This window comes from Scyliorhinus torazame, chromosome 5, assembly GCF_047496885.1.
Source record: "Scyliorhinus torazame isolate Kashiwa2021f chromosome 5, sScyTor2.1, whole genome shotgun sequence".
Taxonomy (NCBI): Eukaryota; Metazoa; Chordata; class Chondrichthyes; order Carcharhiniformes; family Scyliorhinidae; genus Scyliorhinus; species Scyliorhinus torazame.
In genome coordinates, this window is record NC_092711.1 from 319938178 (window position 1) to 319956358 (window position 18181).

The window sequence follows — 18181 nt, forward strand, 5'->3', positions numbered from 1 at the left end:
GGTAGTGGTAGATATCCCATGGTTGGGGAGGGGGGTCATAGTGGAGGAGCAAAGTCCCCAGGGGGTTGGGGAGTCCTGTGCGGTAGGTGTGCATCTGTGTAATGGTTACCCATAAGTCGGAAGAGGTTGTAATTCTCCAAACTTTTTCTGGGCGACCATTAATGGAATCATTGTCAGAACCATCCAATTGGGCGGCACGGTAGCACAGTGGTTAGCCTTGCTGCTTCACAGCACCAGGGTCCCAGGTTCGATTCCTGGCATAGGTCACTGTGTGTGTGGAGTCTGTATGTTCTCCCTGTGTGCTCTGGTTTCCTCCCACAAGTTCCGAAAGATGAGCTGTTAAGGTAATTTGGACATTCTGAATTCTCCGTGTACCCAAACAAGTGCCGGAATGTGCGACTAGGGGCTTTTCACAGTAACTTCTTTGCAGTGTTAATGCAAGCCTACTTGCAACAATAAAGATTATATTATGTTTGCAATTTAGATCACATTTTCAGGTGAGTTCCCACTGAAGGGCAATTTCCCAGGGGAAGTTTTCACTTTTGAGCAATTGCCATGCAAGTGTTACCTGTGAACTGCTTGGGGGTGGGGGGGAAAGAGAGGTATGTCCCTCTGGAGCTTGAAAGCCCTACATCCAAGTTTAGGATGTCCAGTCTTCAGCTGGCTGTACAATACTACGTGGGAATCCTCCATATGAACCACACAATGACCCAGTGAAGCTGATCTATTATCTTATCCATTAATCTAATCTACCAAATCCAGCTCAGGAAATCCACCTCTGTAAGTGGTTTAGGTTAATTTTAAGATCCTTCTTTAGGGCTTCATCACATCACTGTCAAAGCTATCACAAAATTCTACCTTATTATTAATACTGTCTCCCAGAAGATCCTTTCCAATAAAATTAATGTAAATAATTAATTAACCTCGTCAGATTATACACCAGATCTAAAATAACCTCTTTGTAGATTGGTTCCTCAAGAAATCTGTCTCAAATGCATTCAATGAACATGTAGTCCAAACTAGTTTTGTCGATGGTTTGCCATGTTTAAATGAAGATTGAAGTCTCGATACGATTAATGCAATACTTGCTTCATGCTCCCTCTAATTTGTTGATTTATACTGTAAACTACTTCCACAGATGTTTTCTGTTGTTCCTCATTTCATATCACCATCAATATTGATTCAATATCTTAATTCTCGGAGTTGAGATTCTTTCTCACTATTGCCTTTATCTTTTCCATTGTTCATAAACCCCCCCCCCCCAACACAAAATCCAATTTGATTGTAATCAGTCCAGCCGGAATATTATTTCCTGTTATGGTCACGCTTTCGGAAGGGAGCTAAGGCTTCAGAGGAGGTGCAGAGGGGCGATGGACTTCAGAATAGGTTAACAGGAGATTTGATTGATTGTTCAAAACCATGAGGGGCTTTGCTAGCATAAATAAGGAGCAAATGTGCCAGTGTGATCAGATATCTGGGAAAAGAACTAGCAGCGAGATGAGCAAAATATATCTATTTTTACACAGAGTTGTGATGATCTGGGAGTGCGGTGGAAGTAGATTTGATAAAACTTTCAAACGGCGATTGTTTAAATGCTGAAAGGGATGGGGAGGGACATTTGCCGGGGAGAGAGGAGTGGAACTGATTGGAAGAGTTTTTCAAAGAGCCAGTGAGATGGGCTGAATGGCCATCGGTCGGTATCACCATGACCTGCTATCCTGCAAATATCCTTACAGATCGCCATCGGTTACACACAACAGATACATGGGGCATTCTTTTGTCGAACAGCTGATGGTTTATTTGTTTGAACATTCAGCCATTTTTGCAGGGGTTTTGTTATCATCTTCGTTCAGACATTGTACACGAAGCAGCGAATTTCCCCACAATGCCAGACACTTCCTCCAGTTGCGAGAAGTTAAAATTTCTGCTTCTTAATTAGAATATTGATTCTTAATTGCTAAACACTGATACACGTCTAAAAAAAAACGGCTGCTTCAGATTAGAAGGCACAATGGTCATTACTCTGGTTTCCATAATGCCACTGCAGTAAAAAAAAAGAATATATTTGTCTTGGCCTGAAACAATCACAACACAGAAAGCTAAAACAAACATCTGCAGGTCGTGGCGTAAAAAACAGCATTTACATAAATAACAGCTGAAATGCTTTTCATATTAAAACTTGTATTTCACAACAATAACCACTTATAAAATATTTATCAATTCCCTTGTAGGACTGCAGTTTTCATGTTTGCTCCGCTGATTTATTCCTCGGTCAGTTAGCTGCTAGGTGTTGGATCTTGTTTTATCTCATTTTGGCTGCATCAGTTGGTTCCTGGGAGAGAGTAACGTGTTCAATAAAGTGAGGCAGTTCGAGCTTGAAGGAAGCTGGATGAGATGGGATCTTATACATAAAGGGCCGACTAGGAAAGATTACCCCTTCAAGTGCAGGACCTCGAGGATAATATTCTCTGAGTTACTGCCTGGGCCTCATGCAAATTGGTGCAAGAGTACACAAATCAGAAGGATTAACATGTGGCTAAAGGGATGGTGTGCAAATGAAACAAGGAAGGAGAGTGTAGGGGAAGAGTAAAACAAGGGAGAACACTGATGGCAAGGGAATATATAGTGATAGAACAGGAGTCTAACAAGATGATTAAACATAAAAGTGAATTAAAATGTCTGTACAACAATGCACATAGTATCCATAATAAAACAGGGGATTTGGAGGCAATTATGTATTGGGAGGAATGAGACAAAGCAGTGATTACTGAGATACAGTTCCAGAAACATCAGGACTAGGAATTAAGTTTGAGAAGCGTAACATATTTCGACAAATGAGGAGGCACTCAGACTGCATAACTCTGCCACACTTTACGTTGTTATAATTACGCAGAAGGCTTTAGAAGAAACTCCTTTACCCAAAGAGTGATGAGAACTCGTTACCACAGGGAGCGGCTGACACAAATAGACCAGATGTATTGAAGGGGAAGCTAGCCAACATTTGAGGGAGAAGGGATTGGATAGTTACAATGACAGATTTACAAGAGGAAGGATGGACGGAGGTTTCTGTGGAGCATAAATGCTAGTATGGACTGGTTGGACCAAATGGCCCGTGGTATAGCCTAAGTAATGTATGGGGCAGGCCTGTGTAAGGACAGCAGGCTTTCTGCCCTAAAGGACATTGGTTAACCCATCGAGTTTTTTTAAACCATCTTCATGGTCGCTTTTACCTACACTAGATCTTTAATCCAAATATATTTCAAATGTCAGCTAAAATTTGCAAACTGCAATGATGGGATTTAAACTCCACTTCTACTATATTAGCAGTCCAGGAACATAACCACTACACTATTGCACCATCTTGCAGCCAGCAAATATGTTATCCACATCTTCCAACTGGTTGATGTAGTGGCAAGTAGGGACACTCACAGGGTCCCACGTCTGATCAATTGGAAAGGGGTAGGTACAGAACCAAGGCAGGCAAGATACTGAGTGGCCATAAAGGAAAGGCTTGCATTTATATAGCGCCTTCCGTGATCACGGGCTACGTCAAAAGTGCTGTACAGCCATGAAGTGTAAATATTATTATAAGGTTTGCACACACCTCTCACAAACAGACGTGCGATATTAACCAGATAATCTGTTTTTCTGATATTGGTTGAGGGATAACTATTGTTCAGGATACGAGGGAGAAGACCCCTTTCTCTTCTTCAAAATCCATTTGCCATTAAATCTTTTACAGTCACCATTCAGTTCAATGCCTCATCCAACAGACACCTCCAACCACCTCACTATTGCGCTAGAGTGTTAGCCTTGATTGTTGTCAGGCTCAAGTCCTGAAGTGGGACTTCAACCCAGAACCTCTGGCTCAGAGGCGAGATTGCTACCCACTGAACCACAGCTGACACAAAAAATGGGCATCATCTAATCGAATGGTCAAACAGACTTGGGGAATGGAAGGAAATCCTGCTCTTCCCGCCATCTCAGTGCTGCCAACTTTCCTAAAATCCCACTTTTCTCTGATGACCAGCTAGGAGCGGGTCTCAGACATGTCACGGCCTCGAGGAACCGTATCCTTGGACAAATTCTCAGCACGCAAAGGAGTCCGCCATCTCCAATTCAGCTGGAAGGAGGAGCAAAGCTGGGCACAGGAGGCAGAATGTGGCCTCCGCACCATCCTCCAGGAGGGTGGTGGCAGCTGGGAGCCTTTGGGAACAATATTTTAGACAAGCTCCTCGTTCATTTTTAAAAACAATATCGGGAAAGGATGGCTCTGGCTTAGTCGGGTGATGCTGCAAGAGAATGCCAAAGCACTTGAGAAAGAAACCTGAAGACTTCATGATATTGCAGGTATAAAATGTTGTATTGTAGAATTCCTCAGAAGTCTTGCCAACATTTTAAAAAAAAAGATAAGCGAAAATAGTGTAAACGCAAAAGCCAACCCAATCATCAGAAAGGCTTCTCCTATATCAATCCAGATTTAAAATGCACACATATATCCTTCACTTCACTGGGAACAGTTAGAATGGGACGTAATCTGGGGGATACATCACTAGGAGGGAGTTTTCGTAGGATGAGGCGCAATGATCCCAACCGAGGGTCTTCATCAACTGCAAAAGAAAAAAGAATTATCGTGGTTGACACAACAGTATCTCCTAACTCAGCACCAACATTTTGAATAAAGCCGCAATCAACTAATGTAGACTGAATGCTAAAGATCCCAAAAACCCATCTTAAAATATGTACTCAATCCCGTCTGAGTTCAGCTTATATACCGAGGGTTAGAAAACCGGCCAAACAATACGAAAGCAAATAAAGATGCATTTCTGTACCGCACAGGCCACAGTGCAGAAACATTGCAGGGGTTCACAAGCAAGGAAATTGCTTTGAAGTGCAGCCACTGACATTAATTCAGCAGCTGATCAGCCGGAACAAGATACAGATAATAAGAATCTTTATTAAATGTGGTTGGGAAAGGGACACACACCATTACACCACCTGGGAAAATTGATTTCGATTGCATTCGACAATCATGAAAATCTTCCACACGGCTGCAATTGAGATGTGTCGCCTGGTACTGTCGCCTTTGGAAAACAAACTCTTTTAAGGGGACTTGTTGAACAGATCTTATTTGACGAAATCTGCTCTTGTAGAATCTTGACAAAAGTGTCATGAACTTTGAGAACCACCTCTCGTCTCAGCATTACTGTTCAGGAATAGTCCCTCAGATGCTGGACAAATCAGTTGCTGATCTCATTTCTGCCCTTCTCTGTAAGAACCTTTTAACACAAGTTTGATCCAAGGACGAGGATTTGCATTGAAGGAGGGACTGATTATTTTAATGATTCTGTTAATTTTGAATACATATTTTAATGAATGTCAGATCCCTGCGATAGGGCCATTTTCTTTCTTTTATTATTATTCATTGACATGTAATTTCCTAACGTACGAGCAATGTAACTAAAATGAAATTCCAAATGGGCAATAAAGTGAGATTGAAAAGAAGTTAAAATCAATCCATTCCCAATGAAACGAGCAGCCTGTGAATTGTCTGCTCCCAGGGACCTTCCCTTTCCCTCACCCGGCACACACCATCTACGCCCACACTGAAATCACAGAAGGGCAGGGGTCGGAGTGGCTCCATTGTGTCTGTGCCATTGCTCTGCAACAGCAACTCTGTCTATCCCACTCCCTAACCATTTCCCATTGCCAGGCAAATCATTTCTCTTCAGATAATTATCCAGTTGCATTTTGAACACCATGAATCAATCTTCTGTCTCACTCGCAAGGCAATGCCTTCCACATCCCAATCACTCAGTGCGTTCAATCAAAAAGCTTCTCCTCACTCACCAATTACTTCAAATTAGCACCCCCTGCTTCGCGATCCTTCCACCAATGGGATCAGATTCTCCGTCTGCTCTCCCTAAACATCCACCCTCCTTCATACCGCTGCTCATCCTGAACTCAGCACACAAAACCCCCCCACACACAAACCCCTCCCCACACACACAACCCCTCCCCACACACACAAACCCCCCCCACACACAAACCCCCCCCACACACAAACCCCTCCCCACACACACAACCCCTCCCCACACACACAAACCCCCCCCACACACACAAACCCTCCCCACACACAAACCCCCCCCACACACACAAACCCCTCCCCACACACACAACCCCTCCCCACACACACAAACCCCCCCCACACACACAAACCCTCCCCACACACACAAACCCCCCCCACACACACAAACCCCCCCCACACACACAAACCCTCCCCACACACACAACCCCTCCCCACACACACAAACCACCCCCACACAAACAAACCCCCCCCACACACAAACCCCTCCCCACACACACAACCCCTCCCCACACACACAAACCACCCCCACACAAACAAACCCTCCCCACACACACAACCCCCCCACACACACACAGCCCCCCCACACACACACAACCCCCCCACACACACACAACCCCCCCCACACACACACAACCCCCCCCACACACACACAACCCCCCCCACACAACCCCCCCCACACACACACAACCCTCCCCCACACACAAACCCCCCCACACACACACAACCCCCCCACACACACACAACCCCCACACACACACACAACCCCCCCCCCACACACACACAACCCCCCCACACACACAACCCCCCCACACACACAAACCCCCACACATACAACGCCCCCCACACACAACCCCTCCCACACACAACCCCTCCCACACACAACCCCTCCCACACAAACTCCCCCCCACACACACACACAACCCCTCCCCACACACAACCCCTCCCCCCTCAGAACCCCCCCCACAAAGCCCCGACACACACAACACCCCACACACACAACCCCAACCACCACACAACACCCCCCCCCACACTCACAACCCCCCCACACACAACCCCCCCACACACACAACCCCTCCCCTCACAACCCCTCCCCACACACACAACCCCTCCCCACACACACAACCCCTCCCCACACACACAACCCCCCCACCACAAAGCCCCTACACACACAACACCCCCCCGACACTCACAACCCCCCCACACAACCCCTCCCCACACACACAACCCCTCCCCTCACAACCCCTCCCCACACACACAACCCCTCCCCCTCACAACCCCCCCACCAACAACCCCCCACACACACACCCAACCCCCACACAACGCCCCCCCCACACACACAGCCCCCCACAAACACATCCCCCCCCAAACACAACCCCCCCCAAACACAACCCCCCACACACACAACCCCCTCCCCCCAAACACACAACCCCTCCCCACACACAACCCCTCACCACACACACACCCCCCACACAAACCCCACACACAAACAAACTCCCCCCCACACACAACCCCCCCCCACACACACAGCCCCCCACACACACAGCCCCCCCACACACACAGCCCCCCCACACACACAGCCCCCCACACACAAACCAAACGCCCCCACACACACCAAACCCCCCCACACACACACCAAACCCCCCCACACACACACCAAACCCCCCCACACACACACCAAACCCCCCCACACACACACCAAACCCCCCCACACACACACCAAACCCCCCCACACACACACCAAACACCCCCACACACACACCAAACACCCCCACATACACACCAAACACCCCCCCACACACACCAAACCCCCCCACACACACACCAAACCCCCCCACACACACACCAACCCCTCCCAACACACACAACCCCTCCCCACACACACAACCCCTCCCCACACACACAACCCCTCCCCACACACACAACCCCTCCCCACGCCTCCCCCACAAACCCGCCCACACACAAACAAACTCCCCCACACACACACAAACAAACCCCCACACACACACAAACCCCCCCACATACACACACACAACCCCCCCACACACATAACCCCCCCCACACACATAACCCCCCCACACACACATAACCCCCCCCACACACACATAACCCCCCCACACACACATAACCCCCCCCACACACATAACCCCCCCCCACACACATAACCCCCCCCACACACATAACCCCCCCCACACACACAAACGCCCCCCACACACACAGACGCCCCCCACAAATCCCCCACACAAACCTCCCTCCCCACACACAACTGCCCCCACCCACACAAACCCCCCCACACAAACCAGTCCTCCCACATAAACCTCCCTCCCCACAGAAACCTCCTTCCACGCACAACCCACCTCCACACAAACCCCCCCACACAACCCCTCCCCCACAAATCCCTGTCCCCTCCCCCACACAAACCCCTCTCCGCCCCCCCGCACAAACCCCTCTTCCCCCTCCTCGTACAAACCCCTCTCCGCGCCCCCGCACAAACCACTCTCCGCCCCCCCCCGCACAAACCCCTCCCCCGCATAAACCCCTCTCCCCCCCTGCATAAACCCCTCTCCCCGCACAAACCCCTCTCCCCGCACAAACCCCTCTCCCCCCGCACAAACCCCTCCCCCCGCACAAACTCCTCTCCCCCACACAAACCCCTCACCCCCCCGCACAAACCCCTCCCCCTCGCACAAACCCCTCCCCCGCACACCCCTCGCCCCCGCACAAACCCCTCCCCCCCCGCACAAACCCCTCCCCCCCGCACAAACCCCTCCCCCTCAGACAAACCCCTCCCCCTCGCACAAACCCCTCTCCCCCCGCACAAACTCCTCTCCCCCCCCCCCGCACAAACCCCTCTCCCGCCCCCGCACAAACCCCTCTCCCGCCCCCGCGCAAACCCCTCTCCTGCCCCCGCGCAAACCTCTCCGCCCCCCCCGCACAAACCCCTCTCTCCACCTCCTCACAAAAATCTCCCCCCAGACTCCTCTTTCCCATCCCCGACACATACACTTCTCTCCCAGCTAGCCCATATCCCTTGCTTTTATTGATAAAACTGTTGTTTTTTGCTGCATTTCCAATCACCTCCCAGGATCTCATTATTTTATATTTGAGTATTTCTGAAAAAAGACTTGTTCAGGATGTACTCTTCAGGACGATTCACGAGAATTCCAAATGTAAAGGGAACAACAATTTATACCTAATGGGAAGAGAGTGATGATTAGTTGTCAAGTTGTGATGTAATGAGGAAAGTGGGTGACCTCATTACATTTTCGGGGGTGCAGAGGCGATTCACCAGCATGTTGCCTGGGCTGGAACATTTAAGTTATGAAGCGAGGTTGGATAGGTTTGGGTTGTTTTCACTGGATCAGAGATTACTGAGGGGCGACCTGATTGAGATGTACAAGATTATGAGGGGCATGGACAGGGTGCATAGTGAGCGGCTCTTCACCTTAGTTGAACGATCAGTTACGAGGGGACATGGGTTCAAGATGAGGGGCAGGAGGTTTAGGGGGGATTGGAGGGAAAACCTTTTTACCCAGAGGGTGGTGACTGTAGGAATCTTTAATTGATGGGATCTTAACCTGTCGAACTACGCCAAGTTTGGGGGAAGCTTAGTTGATGAATCAAGTCCTGGCGCAATACGACAAGTTGTAAGATTTGTACTATTTCTGGACTTTGCCAAGTTATTCGATTCCTTGTATTATTCGACTGTTAAAGTTGAAGGAATTTATATTATCTCTGCTATTCGGTTATCAGTAGCACTTTGCGAATACTGGAACTCAGCAGAAATTTGCAGTATAAACTTCTCAGGTGCCAAAAATAATTGTTTTATTTGTAGTCGCTTGATTACAATTTGAAAGTCATTTAAAAGGCAATTCGTAGACAATTCGAAGCTTTCAGAGAATTACAGACATTATCTTTCTTTGCTTAGGCAGACAGCTCGAAAGTAACTTTTAAAAGGTCAAAGTCTGGCAATGAAACATGAAGAGAGAGAGAAAGCTAATCTTCAGCTAAACTCAAACTCAAAGTCAAAAGTGGACTAACATCACTGACACAGACTGGTAGACTGACAGGCTGACAGAACCCCCAAAAGACATCTCTAAAATGGAGACTAGAATCAAAGGCAACACTAAAATGGCGGGCGGAAACCTTTCAGTTATACACTTTCATATCTGTCTTAAGTCATCTAATCACACCCCAATATAATCCTAATTGGTTTGGGTTAGACTCAAACACATTTGATTTGATGGCAAGCCGTCCATCTTCAATGTGCAACATCAGCTTTTTAATTGTTTCATGTCTACATGTTACGGAATGTGATATTCTGCTAATCTTTTAGCTGGCTTGGCTAATGTAACAATTGAGACTTCATATCGAGAATATATATATGATTCAATGCTCTTACAAACTGCATTGGACTCTTGCCACCTCGTTGCCATGGAACTCAGTCCTTGGCCTTGACAATTAGCACAAGCAGTGTCAAATTGTCTTGCAACTGTGCTGCTATAATCTTATAATGGAATTTTATGCTGTTTCATCTATCATATTGAAGTCCTGAATTTATGTGTGCTGAAATTCTCATTTGTAAAAATGAGTACTTAAACAGCGATCTTTTACCTATACTAGTTGTATTTAAAATACCTGGCTTCTACAGTGACGTCTGGAACTGATAGACAGTGTCAGTAATGGTGACCATGGAGCGCGCTGCCCAGGAGGGCGGGGCCTGACATCCTTTACCTGGATGAGCACTTGGCACGTCATACCATTCAAGGCCAAGTGCTGGCAAATGGGATGACAACTGATTTCAGAAATGGGAACCAGGTGTAGGGAACCCGCCGGGGGTGCACAGTTAAGTATAACCGGGGGGGGGGGGGGGGGAGGAATGGCTGGACAGCACTAGCACATTTTCAAAGGGCGCCCTAATGTCCATAGAGCCAGCGTTGCCATTAAGCTCCACCCCATCAGCACGTTGCCCTGGGCCACGCTGGGAGAATCCGTCTGCACAGACTTCTGCAAAATGTGGCGGGAGCAGCATCAGCTGGTGCAATGAGGAAAATTCCGCCCCATGTGTAAACTTTGTTGTGAGTAACATTGACTTTTATCGATAATGTAAAACATGACGTGGTGATAAATTGGATTTGTCACCCATTATATATCTCTTCTCAGTTTTTATTTTTATAGGCCTCAACAGAGTGTTAAGCGGGAGGGATGCGAGTGATTTTGCTATGCTGTGTCCTTTAGATAACCCCTAAGCCTTGTCTTCTCTGGGATAAGTGGTCCCCGGTCTCCAGCCTCCTCTCAATGCAGGATCTCAGAAAACTTTCTTCAGTTAAATCGATAGTTCATGGCACTTTGTAGAGGGGCAGAGAATAAACGTTGAAAATTATGTCAATTGCGGCTGTGATGCGTTAAGGAGGCCTGGATCTGATGATCTTTGTTCGCGTGTGGAAAAAGGGAAGTTTTTACCAACCTGAATGCAATTGTTCCAGTTTTCTTGACTTGGCTTATTCTCGACAATCAGTGTCGCAAACTTCAAAGCACGTCCAAATGTTTGTTTCACCAAGGCATGCTTGTATGCAAATGTTAATGCCTAATAACAAACATAAATACACAGACACAAATGAGTACCAGAAAAACACCAGCAATATTTCACAAAGCTGGGGGTGCCCTCCTCATCAAAACAGTGTTTCCTCAATTAATAGCCAGTGAAGTAATTCTGGAGCGCTCTGCTGCAATGTACAGTAAGCTCCCACAAACAGCAATAAAATAAATAACCAGGTAACCTGTTGATTTGTGATGTAGGATGAGGGGTAATTATTGGCCAGGACATGGGGGGAAACTCCCCATCTCTTCAGTGAATTAATGCCGATGATCTTTTGATGGGATGTGGGTGTCGCTGGCAAGGCCAGCATTTTCTTGCACCTCCCTCACTGCCCTGGATTGGAATGGTTTGCTACGCCATTTCCAGGGGCAGTTAAGTCAGCTGCATTGCCATGGGTCTGGAGTCTCATATAGGCCAGACCAGGTGAGGACGGCAGATTTATTTCCCTAAAGGGAACAGTGAACCAGATTGTTGTTTGTGACAATCGATGATAGTTTCATGGTCACCATTACTGACGCTGGCTATCAATTCGAGACGTTATTAAATTCCACCAGCTACCATGGTGGATTTGAACCCATGACCCCAAAGCATTAGCCTGGGCCTCTAGATTAGTTGCTCTGTGGCATTAACACTACACCGTCTCCCTCTCTCCCCAACTGAATCATTTTTCAGTCACATCTGTGGGCTTGTGCCAAAGTTGGGAGAGCTATCTCACAGACTAGTCAAGCAACAGCCTGACATCGTCATACTCACAGAATCATATCTTACAGACAAAACACCACTATCACCATTCCTGGGTGTGTCTTGTCCCACCGGCAGGACAGACCCTGTAGAGATGGCGGCACAGTGGTATACAGTCGGGAGGGTGCTGCCATGTGAGCCCTCAACATCGACTCTGGACCACATTTATTCTTGTGGCTTCAGGTTAAACATGCGCAAGGAAACCTCCTGCTGATTACCACGTACCGGCCACCATCAGCTGATGAATCAGTTACTCCTCCATGTTGAACACCACTTGGAGGAAGCACTGAGGGTGGCAAGGGTACAGAATATGCTCTGGGTGGGGACTTCACTGTCCATCACAAAGAGCGGCTCGGTAACACCACCGGAGACCGAGCTGGCCGGGTCCTAAAGGACAGAGCTGCTAGACTGGGAGTGCAGCAGGGGTGATGGAACCAACAAGAGGGAAAAACATACTTGACCTCATCCTCCCCAACCTGCCTGCTGCAGATGCATCTGTCCATGACAGTATCGGTAGCAGTGACCACCGCACAGTCCTTGTGGAGACAAATTCCTGTCTTCACATTGAGGATATCTTCCATCGTGTTGTGTGGCACTGCCATCGTGCTAAATGGGATGGACTTCGAACAGATCTAGCAACTCAAGACTGGGCATCCAAGAGAGGAGGCTGTGGGCCATCAACAGCAGCAGGATTGTATCAACCACATTCTGCAACCTCATGGCACGGCATATCCCCCACTCTACCATTACCACCCAGCCAGGGTATCAATGAAGAGCGCAGGAGAGCATGCCACGAGCAACACCAGGCATTCTGAAAAATGAGATGTCAACCTGGTGAAGCTACAACACAGGACTACTTGTGTCTCAAACAGCATAAGCAGCAAATAAACAGAGCCAAACAATTCCATAATGAATGCATTAGACCTAAGCTCTGCAGTCCTGTCACATCCAGCCGTGAATGGCGGTGGACAATTAAACAACCCACTGGAGGAGGAGGCTCCACAAATATCCCCATCCTCAATGACGGAGGAGTCCAGCACATCTGTGCAAAAGACAAGGCTGAGGCATGCGCAACAATCTTCAGCCAGAAGTACCGAGTGGATGATCCATCTTGGACCACCTCCAGAGGTCTCCAGCATCACAGATGTCAGTCTTCAGCCAATACGAATCACTCCATGTGATATCAAGAAATGGCTGAAGGCGCTGGATACTGCAGAAGGTATGGACCCTGACAATATCCCGGCAATAGTACTGAAGACTTGTGCTCCAGAACTTGCCACACCTCTAGCCAAGCTGTCCCAGTACAGCTGACATAGACCTGGCAATGTGGAAAATTGAACAGCTGTGTCCTGTACACAAGGAACAGGACAAATCTAACCCAACCAATTATCACCCTATCAGTCTACTCTCGATCATCAGCAAAGTGATGGAAGGAATTATCAACAGCGCTATCAAGCGGCACTTCCTCAGTGATAATCTACTCACGGACGCTCAGTTTGGGTTCCGCGTGGGTTATTCAGCTTCTGACCTTGTTACAGCCTTGGTTCAAACATGGACAAAAGAGCTGAATGCCAGAGGTGAGATGAGAGTGACTGCCCTTGACATCAAGGCAGTGTTTGACCGAGTCTGGCATCAAAGAGCCCTAGCTAAACTAGAGTCAATGGGAATCAGGGGGAAAACTCTCCGCTGGTTGGAGTCATACCCGGCACAAAGGAAGATGGTTGTGGTTGTTGGAGGTCAATCATCTCAACTCCAGGACATCACTGCAGGAGTTCCTCAGGGTCGTGTCCTCGGCCCAACCATCTTCAGCTGCTTCATCAATGACCTCCCTTCCATCATAAGGTCAGAAGTGGGGATGTCTGCGGGTGACTGCACAATGTTCAGCACCATTCGCAACTCCTCAGATACTGAAGCAGTCCCTGTCCAAATGAAGCAAGACCTGGACAATATCCAGACTTGGGCTGACAAGTGACAAGTTACATTCTTGCCACAAGCCGGGCAATGGCCATCTCCTACAAGAGAGGATCTAACCATCTGCTCTTGACATTCATTGGCATTACCATCGCTGAACCCCACAATCAACATCCTGGGGTTACCATTGATCAGAAACTGAACTGGACTAGCCACATTAATACTGTGGCTACCAGGGCAGGTCAAAGGCTAGGAATCGTACGGCGAGTAACTCACCTCCTGACACGCCCCCCTCCCATAGCCTGTGCACCAAGGCATAAGTCAAGGGTTTAATGGAATACTCTCCATTTGCCTGAATGAGTGCAGCTCCGACAACACTCAAGAAGATCAAAGAACAAAGAAAAGTACAGCACAGAAATAGGCCCTTTGGCCCTCCAAGCCTGTGCCAACCATGCTGCTTGTCTAAACTAAAATCTTCTACACTTCCAGGGATCGTATTCCTCTATTCCCATCCTCTATTGCCATCAACACCATCCAGGACAAAGCAGCACGCTTGATTGCTCCCCCTTCCACAAACTTTCAAACCGTCCACAACCGACGAAGAGTGGCAGCCGTGTGTACCATCTACAAGATGCCCTGCAGTAACTCACCAAGGTTCCTCAGACAGCACCTTCCAAACCCACGACCACTACCATCTAGAAGGACAAGAGCAGCAGATACCTGGGAACCCCACCACCTGGAGGTTTCCCTTCAAGTCACTCACCACCCTGACTTGGAAATATATCGGCCGTTCCTTCACTGTCGCTGGGTCAAAGCCCTGGAACTCCTTCCTGAATAGCACAGTGGGTGTACCTACACCTCAGGGACTGCAGCAGTTCAAGAAGGCAGCTCACCACCATCTTCTGAAGGACAACTAGAGATGGGCAATAAATGTTGGCCGAATCAGTGATGACCACATCCCATAAAAATTAATTGAAAATAAATTTTAAAAATTTACACAAATAATTTTGGCTCAGGAATCAGAAGTATAATTCCATAATGGGTGGGTGCAGTTAACTACTGACAAAATTTAAAAAAAGAAATAAATCTGCCAATGAGCATGCAATTGGCAAATGAATATTAATATAGAGAAGTGAGGCAATGGTAGGAAGAATAAGGAGATCACAAGTTGCTTGGATACTAAGGGCGGGATTCACCCCTACCCGACGGGGCAGGGGGTCCCGGCGGGACGGAGTACCGTGAACCACTCCGGCGTCGGGCCGCCCCAAAGGTGCGGAATCCTCCACACTTTTAGGGGCTAGCCCCGCACCTTTAGGGGCTAGACCTGCCCCGGAGTGGTTGGCGCCCCGTCGGCTGGCGTGGAAGGCCTTTGGCGCCACGCCAGCCGGGGCCGAAGGGACTCCGCCTGCCGGCGCGAATCCGCGCATGTGTGGGAGCGCCAGCGGCTGCTGACGTCATCCCCGTGCATGCGCGGGGGGGGGTGTTCACCTACGCGTCGGCCATGGCGGAGGCTGATGGTCGGCGCGTAGGAAAAGAGTGCCCCGACGGCACAGGCCCGCCCGCGGATCGGTGGGCCCCGATCGCGGGCCACCCCCCCTGGCCAGGTCACCCCAGGACCCCGGAGCCCGCCCGCGCCGCCAGGTGCCTCCGGTAAGGGAACTGGTTCAATTTATGCCGACGGGACTGGCATAGAAGCAGCGGGTCTTCGGCCCATCGCGGGCCGGAGAATCGCCGGGGGAGGCCCTCCGACCGGCGCGATTCCCACCCCCGCCGAATCTCCGGTGCCGGAGAATTCGGCGGCTGGCGGGGGTGGGATTCACGCCGCCCCCCCCTGATTCTCCGACCCGGCGGGAAGTCGGAGAATCCCACCCTAAATCTTTATGGGCAGTGGAGCAAAGAGGTCTAGGGGGTACACATTCACAAATCACTACAAGTAGCTGTACCGGTTAGTAAGGCCATAAAAAGAAACCCAACTACTCAGATTCATTGTTAGAGGGACAGAACTGTAAAGCAGTGAATTTAGAACCCAAGTTAGATCACACTTGGAGTACTGTGAACAGTTTTGACCTCTATATTATAAAAAGGATATGGACACACTGGAGAATTTCCAATAAGATTAAAGAGCAGATATTTATCAGATTGAACAGTCTGAGGCCCTCTTTTTTTGTGAGAAAAAAGAGGGATTATCCAATGTAATGAGAGTTGCCACAGTCCCAGAGGACCATAGGCTGCTCTCCCTTTGAGGGCTGACTGGTGGTGATTAAACCTGAGGATCACCGCACTTCAGGCAACGGACAAGGTTGAGAATGCGGGGCTTTCATGGATGACCTCAGCATGTACGGGAATTGAATCCGTGCTGTTGCCCCCCCACCCCGGGCCAGGTTATCCAATAATAATAATAATAATAATAGCTTATTGTCACAAGTAGACTTCAATGACGTTACTGTGAAAAGCCCCTAGAGATATAGAGATAATAGAGATCATGAAAGGATTTGATCGAGTAGGCACAGAGATGTTTCCGCTTACAGGTGGGACCAGAACTAGGGGTCACAAATTTAAGATAAGTCACTAATAAATCCAATAGGCAATTGAAGAGAAATGTCATTTGGATTGTTGAGGACAGATCTGAAGTGAATATAATAAGACGCGTTTAAGGGGAAGCTGGATACGCATGAGGGGGAAACAAATAGGAGTATCTGTTGATAGGGTGAAATGAAGTAGACTGGGAAGGGGCTTGTATGTAACATAAACGCTGGCATAGATCAGTTCTGCCGAGTGGTACACGAGATGCAACTCAACGGTTTCAGCACAATGCATTAATCATCAACTCTGTTTAGCACACTGGGCTAAATCGCTTGCTTTGAAAGCAGACCAAGGCAGGCCAGCAGCACGGTTCAATTCCCGTAACAGCCTTCCCGAACAGGCGCCGGAATGTGGCGACTAGGGGCTTTTCACAGTAACTTCATTGAAGCCTACTTGTGACAATAAGCGATTTTCATTTCATTTCATTTCAACTCTGGCTGCAAAATAAATGAGCAACATTGACGTTACAGGAGACAGAATCACATGTACCAATGCACTCAGGGCAGACTGATGTGCGAGAGGCTGTATATCAGGAAGATACATGAACATTTAACTAATCTCAGCAGCATGAAATAGCCCAAGGATTAAAACCAAATTGCAGTCAGAGCCTGTGCGTCTCAGCCCGAGCAGTTATCCCAATTCTGAATCGGTCTATCTGATGTGCAGGAAGGATTCTGATAAACAGCTTTGCCAACAGAAAACACTCCTCGCACCCAAAGAGGAAATGTGTTGCTAGGGTAACCCAGCACACATATCCAGAATTAATCAGAGTGTTGTGACAGGAACCCAGAATTCACTGCAGATCAAGAAACAGCCCAAAAGCCCTCGAACAAAAGTGAAGTGCCAATGTCCGTTCTCATTAAATGTGAACAAAGTGCAGGGTACTGGAAATGTGAAACTCTTTTACAAGAAGGCTGTGAATGCTGGGGGGATAATTAGATTTTTCAAAACAGTGATCACTGAGATTTTCTGTTGGACCAGGATAGCAAGAAATGTGGAGCAACAGGTAAAAAAGGGTTTGAGGTATGTATCCATATCTAACAGGGTGGCAGAAGGAACGGACTATTCCTGATCCTTGTGTTTGGTCTGAGATTGCGATTTTAAAACCTTCACCAATGTTAAATCAGACATTCTGAGGAAGAAAGTGGTTTGAAATACGCACGCCTTGGCTCAATATTTGTAACTTACCTTAACGTCAGTGAGTTCGATCCACTTCTGGACATCATTGAAAGTGTCCATCAGGCTCCTGTGGATGCTGTCTGTCTCACTCTCATACTGACAGACTTGTTTGCTTGATATCACTTGGTCTTGCGACTCGGACTGGAGAAGCATATCTGCCAGCGCACACCCCTTCAGACAGACGGCATCGATCAGGGCAGACTTCTGCTGATCCATCTCACTGCAAACAGAGAGGTCAGTACAATCTGATTATTACTGAGTGAATGGTTTCAAGAGGAACCAGACTCGGCTGGACATTGGGT

General features: G+C 48.3%; 1 protein-coding gene and 1 long non-coding RNA gene across 3 annotated transcripts in view; one reads left to right on the forward strand and one right to left on the reverse strand.

The window, feature by feature from the left end:
* Positions 1-18181, forward strand: part of LOC140421316 (uncharacterized) — a 57059-nt gene that overhangs the window by 18570 nt on the left and 20308 nt on the right. The window lies entirely within an intron of this gene.
* The window catches only part of LOC140421315 (tripeptidyl-peptidase 2-like), a 194416-nt gene continuing 178007 nt past the window's right edge, over positions 1773-18181 (reverse strand). For both annotated transcript variants that reach the window (XM_072505959.1, XM_072505960.1), the window contains exons 27-29: positions 17889-18099; positions 11334-11453; positions 1773-4610 (exon numbers count right to left, since the gene is read on the reverse strand). In XM_072505959.1, the coding sequence (XP_072362060.1) occupies positions 4521-4610; positions 11334-11453; positions 17889-18099 (421 nt within the window). In that variant the 3' untranslated portion in view covers positions 1773-4520. The remainder of the gene's footprint in view (positions 4611-11333; positions 11454-17888; positions 18100-18181) is intronic.